The sequence below is a fragment of the Nannobrachium achirus genome (genome assembly GCF_963921795.1).
Source record: "Nannobrachium achirus genome assembly, chromosome: 10".
NCBI lineage: Eukaryota > Metazoa > Chordata > Actinopteri > Myctophiformes > Myctophidae > Nannobrachium > Nannobrachium achirus.
In genome coordinates this window covers 15,431,329-15,438,791 of record NC_137819.1, presented here as the reverse complement: position 1 = coordinate 15,438,791, position 7,463 = coordinate 15,431,329, and the positions used below count along the sequence as shown (strand labels likewise).

The 7,463-nt window shown below is 44.4% G+C and overlaps 1 protein-coding gene across 1 annotated transcript; it reads left to right on the top strand.

Annotated features, from left to right (window-relative positions):
* Positions 1-6,333: 6,333 nt before the first annotated feature.
* Positions 6,334-7,044, top strand: LOC308292854 (protein SCO1 homolog, mitochondrial-like; the record flags this gene model as incomplete). Its single annotated transcript, XM_080735278.1, has 1 exon — positions 6,334-7,044. One exon carries the CDS (start codon positions 6,334-6,336, stop codon positions 7,042-7,044), a length of 711 nt encoding a protein of 236 aa, XP_080591404.1.
* Positions 7,045-7,463: the final 419 nt, after the last annotated feature.

Below are 7,463 nucleotides of genomic sequence, written 5' to 3'. Positions count from 1 at the left end.
GTGTGAGGGACATCCAGGTTAGGATTTACAGTGGGGGTGAGAATGAGGTTTATTGTGTCGAACAGAACTTTTGGTCTATGGCAGTTATTTGTGATAAGGTTAGAGTAATAAAGGGTTCTTGCAGCAGTAACTATGGCTTGATACGTGGACAGGGAGTCTCCTAAGATTTCATACGATACTTGGAGTTTGTCTTTCTTCCACTTACGTTCAGCGCGCCTACAGTCTTTCCTGGCGGCACGAGTGGCATCATTTAGCCAGGGCTGTGGGTGTGGTTTGTCCTGCTGGGTTTGAGAGGGGCGATAGTGTCGAGGATGCCCAGGCAGGTGGAGTTAAAGAGGGAGACCAGTTGCTCTACATTCAGGTTGGGAGGGGAAGCCTCGATGGTCACAGTGTCAGGGGCAGCTGTGTAGGAAGAGGAGAATTGGGTGGCAGTCAGGCTGTTAATGTGGCGAGAGGGACGAGCAGGCGGGCGTTTATGTGGAGTGTGGGAGGGGAGAGGGGTGTTGAATAGAATTGGTTTGTGGTCAGATTTACAGTGGATTTGGTCGAGAAATTTGAGGTTGGTGACTGGGAAATCATGTGACAGAATGAGGTCAAGTGTATGGCCGAGCCGGTGGGTGGGGGCGTTAACATGTTGAGTGAGGTTTAGGGAGTCAATGAGGTTTTTAAAGTCCTTAATGAGGGGTCTAGTGGGGCAGCAGACGTGAATGTTGTAGTCGCCCAGTAAGACGATGCTGTCCCATTTGGGTAAAATTGAAGTAGGTCTGAAAAATCTTGAATGAAATTGGTTGATTTAGGGGGTCTGTAAATGCAGTGGTGGTCATCCTCATTTTGGCGTGGGACGGCGTCAACTAGGACAGGGCCGACCACCTCTACGACCTACGGCCCACCGCTGTGTCAGCAACAAAGCTATGTGGAGCTTGCTTCACCTTCAGGTGTGCATGGAGTTTTTTGAAGGGGGCCTGCAAGTTCTTCAGCTGCGAATACCCCCGCAAGTTCCGCCTGTGTGGAAAGCAAGGACAAAAGGAGAAGGAGCTGACTCGGTTCAACAAAGAGGGCAACAAGACAGACGTTCCCGATAAGGAGCGTTGCATCAAAGCCTTCCAGCTGCTCTTCATTTACCTGGTTGTTGACTCCCATCCTCAAGCTACTCATCTTCCTCTTCCTTGTCATCAACCTCTTCATCCTCAGAGGTGGAGAGGAAGAAGAAAAAGAAGAAAGGGAAGAAACAGAAACGGGCAAAAGGGGAAAAAAGCGATGTCCAGTAAAGACAAAAGAATCTTCAGACAGAGAGGTAACTGGGTTGTAAACTTAACCTTTTTTGGTGATCACAACGCTTGCGCGCGCACACACACACACACACACACACACACACACACACACACACACACACACACACACACACACACACACACACACACACACACACACACATGCTTCATGTGTGACTTTTTTGTCTAAATATTTGCTCTTTCAGTCTTTAATTTGTTTCAAGGAAAACAATGTATTCTGCATTTTGGTGTCAAAGTGCATGTTGCATCAAGGACAAATACATAAATGACAACAGATTTATAGCTACAATCATAGATCCGCTATATCAAATTTGATGAAACTAATTGTCTTTGTTTTTGTATTTTTCAATTAGCGATGAATCCTCAGCAGGTGATACACAGATACAAAAAGGTGCTGTGCCATTTCCAGAGGGGCAAGTACTTCTCTGAGAGCTACAACACCATTGGAGTGGACAGAAACACAGTTGTAAGCAGTGCACGATTGCTGAGCTGGCCATATTTATAGCTACAATAAAGCCTGATAAATGTGAGTTATGAAGGGGTATTCTCTGACGCAGAAGCAGAAACAACACAACAACAACAAATATTGCGTAGGAAGAATGACGAAGCCAGTTCAAGGGGTAAGACCTAGGGGTTGACGGCGCGCCCCAGGTGGGCGGGGTCTCGTACCCCGGCCCCTTACCACAGAGTACTTCAGGAGTGCTTACCTACCCAGTGTCAGTTGCTAAACTCTACGCCCCACCTTCCTTCCCCAACTCCACCTCAGGATTAGGCTTTCCCCTTGCTGGGGGTCTCGGATCATGTGACCGCGGAGAGCTTCATTCACGATATAGCTTAAACATTTATCGTGACCGCGGTACAATGATCCGAGGGTCGAATCCATGGCCAAACTTAAGTTCCGCTATAGTTTAGTTAGGCTGTATTCATGCTGCTGTTTAGGCTATAGGATGCTTCTCATATTGCTATCTGTTATGCTGCCTTGTCTTATTGTATGCTGCCATTCTTGTCAATAAAGCTCATTCAACCTAAATGGTCTTGCCCCCTGAACAACAGTACAACAACCACCAGTCGCCATCACTGCTGCAGAACTACTGTTATTAAACCAAGAGAGAGGCGTCCATTCAAGGTGGTAAGAGCATTTAGTTTGAAGTTTGTTTGTAAAATATTACTTTAGGACAGTAAGGCCTCGTCAACCTTTCTATCATTCTATGCCAATGGCCTCGTCATACTGTAGCTTTGGTCAAAGCATTAGAAGGAGTTCTCCAAAGATGGTAAAACCATCCACTATCCAGCAACTGGATACATCGAAGAACGGCTAAGGAATGTGCGAAAGAGGCAGAGGCCTGGGTCCAGTCAGCAAATGCCTTGCTCCAGTCGGCAAATGCCTTGCCTGAAGCCAACGAGCTTCGGGTATACATACCAGGTAATGACAACAATTGGGGTGGTTGTATTTTGTTTCCTCGCTCTTCTATTGAGACATTTAGATCATGTGAAAGGTCATGTCTCACCTAGACACAGGATCTGACACCAATTTTGACTCGATGGTCAAGATTCAGTTGACAGGCTCATTCCAGCATTTGAGCAGGAATCCAGGGTAAAATATAGTGCTGCTTTAAGTGTTGGCATTCCTGGTATAGTATTGAAAAGCTCTTGTTTAGAAACGTGCAGTCTAACTGGGGAAACCTTCATAAAGAAAGGAGACGGATATATTGTTATTTTACAAATCGTTTTGTATTTTTCTGCAGAATTGACCGTACCAGAAGCAAAGTCCCAACAGCAAAGAGAATGGCTTAAACACAACTTTGAGCCCTTCTCCCAGGTACAGGAGTACATGAAGGCCACAGTCCTCTACAGAGCCAATTGGATCAGGGCGAATAGCTCCAGAGATCCAAACAGAGTACCCTCGCCTCACCAGCCCAGGCATGGTACAGTATGGCTCTACTGAAACATATTGCATACAATGCCAATACATTATCTAGACTATTCAAGAAACCACGATTTAATTAAGGCATTTCATGCATCTTCCAACGTAAAGAAAATAGTAGGCTATTGCAAGTAACTGTCATACTGCAATGTAGAAATACTCTGTTACAAGTAAGTCCGGTATTCAAATTTTACTTGAGAAACAGTGCAAATGTCTAAAATGTGTTCTGCAGATTACATTTAAAAAGCTCCCTTTGTGGTCTCCTGGTAGATTGTTTTACACCAGTGGCTGTACTTTTAAAGTACATCATGGCTGGGGGAAGTAGTTGCCTCATGCTACAGAAAACAGGACTTGTTAGTTAGTATTTTCTAAGAGTCAGACATTGTACATTCACTCAAAGCAGAGGTCTGTGTGTGTGTGTGTGTGTGTGTGTGTGTGTGTGTGTGTGTGTGTGTGTGTGTGTGTGTGTGTGTGTGTGTGTGTGTGTGTGTGTGCTGTGCGCGCACACGTGCGTGCGTGCGTGTAGGCATAAGAGGAAGTGTAACAAAGAAAAACAGGAAGTTGTGGTGAACTTGCATCTGTTTACTAACTGTAGCATGTGTTGTCAGATTGGTGCACGTTTCCTCAAGTTATTTGAGTTGTGCCCATACAGGCTGGAAGCCTCAGAAGTGAAATGGTGTTTGTTTTATTTAACTTGTGGGAATGTCAAGTACAGCTGTGGTTCTCCCATGGCGGGGCTGTGATTTTTTTCTATTCACTTCACTATACAGGAAAAGAATAGTTATCAGGTGAGGAAGCTGCCCCAAAGAGATTAACTTTGATTCAAAAGACTTAATTAAGATATAAGTTCATTACCTTCCTCCCACCATAATAATCTTAAGTAGTCTTGATTTTCAGGTGTTACATAGAATCGACGAAACATTCGTTCCACATCACAAATTGCAAAATCTACTACAGTAGGGCTTCTCTCCTGTATGCATTCTCTGGTGAATTTTGAGTTCATCTCTTGTGATTAGTCTTTTTCCACACTGGTCCCAGTGTTAGGGCTTCTCTCCTGCATGCATTCACTGGTTATGTTTGAGCTCACCAACTGCGCTGATCCTTGTCCCACACTGGTCACAATGGTAGGGTTTCCCTTCCTGTAAGAATTCAGTGGTTTTCTTAAACCTTGCCCCACACTGGTCACAATGGGCCTCTCTCCAGTATGAGTTCTCTGGTGTATTTTGAGTTTCTTGTTTATGAATATGCTTTTCCCACACTGGTCACAGTATGTTTCTGTTTGCTCAATGCAAAAGATGTTGAGGAAAAGATATGTACTTTACTCAACAAGATTGTACGTGTGTGAAGTATCTTGACCAATTTGTGCCCGGTCTCTGGGACGCAAGGTGTCCCAGAGATAGCTAGGATCAATATTTTTTTCCCACCCTGTATGCACCTTGTTATTTGACTACTTTTGACTGTAGTGAGTCTTGTGATTTTAACGAAAACAAAACATATTATGTGGTACATATATCACAAAGGCGAGAGTAGCCTCATGCATCTGATGATGCTGGTACTTCACCCCTCGTCAACTTAACAGGTGCCCATTTCTACTTTGAGTGACAAAACTATCTGTCTGTCTTTGTAGCCTATTGCATATTGTTGTGTTCTTAGTTTTAATAAACCTTTTTGAAGCACAGTGGCATTCTTATATCGCATGCCATGTGTTACCACAGTAAAAGAGGGGACATACTTAAAATATAATGCTCTTTTATTCACAATTTCATAAATCCAATCACTTATTTCCAAATGATAAAAAAATGTAAATAACACAATGAGTATTAAGTAAGATAATAATATATGATGTGCCATTAACCAATTAGATGCTTTCATGTGCAAACAAATGAACAACATATGGATGCACATCAACCATAAAGAAAAGAAAATAACAGGGGAGCAATCAAATTAATCGAGAAAAAAAAAAAAAAGAAAACATAGTTTTCTGCCTCATACGTCAGAAGCTCTTTCACAAAACACATATCCAGTGACAAATAGCTGTGTTTGGACTTGTTTGCAGTACCTGTGTGTCTTCTTCATGTATGTGCCATCATCCCTTAAAAAAGACAGTACAGGCCTGCCGGACTGTGGTTTTGCAGTGTTCAATGTGCATTTCACCTCCAGACAGCCATCAGGGAATGAGTCCATAAAGTGACGCACCAATTTCTGTAGAAGAGGGGTTTAACAACAAACCCACATTGCTCAACTCTAAAGGTTGCATGATAGGGAGTTCTGTGACGTATGCCTGCCTTGCTGTATCCTCATTGTAGATCCCATATTGCATGGCTGTGGGCTGGGCAGGAGGAGGCTGGGGGGCAGATGGCCTTATCAGTTTGTAGCGTGTAGCGAAGGTAACATGACATTGGTTCAACCTCCCTTTGGTCCAACCACCTAAACCTAACCTTAAAGGGACTACACCATGAATTTACATTTTTCTAATTTGTATGTATTGTTTGGGTGTCCCACCAGCACGTTCTATCCTCACAAAGTCATATTTCTGACCATTGTGTCTTTCTCAGTTTATGGGCAGATCTATGTAAGCAGGTCTCAGAACGGGCTGTCTGATTTTAGGTCTGATTGTGACATCACAATCGGGACTTGGGTTTGGGGAGGGGTGGGCATGCCCGAGAAGGAAAATCGGTGCCCAACAACACCAATTTGAGCAGGTGCCGAGGTGTGCTGTGCCTTTTATGCCCATATATGGAGTTCTTTGTTAGCCATGCCCCAAATATGGAGTCCAAGCCAGACTATGACATCAGTACAATGCCTTTACTGGTGTTTATATGACGTCAGAATACTCCTTTTATGGGGGTGTGCAGAGGTATCTGTATTGTTTGTACAACCGCCGATCCAACTGACTTCTCACTCTGCACATCACTCCCTTGGGTCAGCACGGCTGAGACTTGTTCTTATCACAGTATGTCATGTCTTTTGCTGTTGCATCGCAATGTGCTGCTGCAAAGATTTGGACAAATACTGAGACTGACACACAGTCACAATGCTGCTTCACCATGGAGGAGGGCACAATGTCTGCTAGCACAGTTCAAAGAGGGCTGCTGTAGGAGGACAACAACACCATGGATGTTACCTACACGTTCCTCTACAAGAGCCTCTTCCTCCATCCCACCACCACCCTCTGGTGGAGACAAAAGGTTGGGGCCCGTGACGTGGACATCTTTAGCGGTGGCGCTTGCGGTCGGAGGCCCTCTACTCGGAGGAATGAAGTATCTCAAGAAAGAGAAGGAGAAGTCGATTGAGAGAGAGCGGACCAAGTCATTAGGAAAGCCGTTGCTCGGTGGGCCGTTCTCCCTCGTCGACCACAACAACAGACCCCGGAAGAACGAGGACTTCTTTGGCCAGTGGGTGCTCATCTATTTCGGTTTCGCGCACTGCCCGGACATCTGCCCGGACGAGATCGAGAAAATGATCGAGGCGGTGGACGAAATCGACCGAATCGAGCCTCTTCCCAAGTTGACCCCCATTCTCATCACCATCGACCCAGACAGAGACACACCAGAAGCATTGGCTGCCTATGTGAAAGAGTTTTCCCCTAAGCTCATTGGGCTGACAGGCTTGCAGGCTCAGCTCGACCAGGTCTCCAGAGCTTACAGAGTTTACCACAGTCAAGGACCCAAAGATGAGGACAACGACTACATTGTCGATCATTCAATCATCATGTACCTAGTGGGCCCCGACGGGCAATTTGTGGAGTATTTTGGACGGAATAAAAGAAGCAGCGAGATCGCAATTTCCATAGCGGCACACATGAGAAGGTACAAGAAGGCAAAGTAAAAGCACCTGCTCATCCCTACAACCCCGGCAGTGAAGGACTTTACTCCACTTCAGGAAATTGAACAGACTTCATCGTTCTTAGTCTTGTGTAATTGGTGTGTGTTCTATTATGAAGGAATAAGTGAAGATATCAGAAGTTATTTGTCCCCATCTGTATTCCACAAAGGACCATGTGCCAGGTGTCCTAACCATGGCCATGGAGCAGCGTTGCAGCAGCATTTTAAAATAAGAATAATCCAAATTTAAAAAGTAACTAGTAGCATAATTAAAGCTTTAAATAAATGTAGTTGAGTAAAAAGTAGAATATTTGGATTTGAGATGTAATGGAGTAGAAGTAAAAGTACAGAAAATTGGAAATACTCAAAGCTGTACTTAATTGCAATACTTGGGTTAGGGTTACATGGGTGACATGGCCAAAA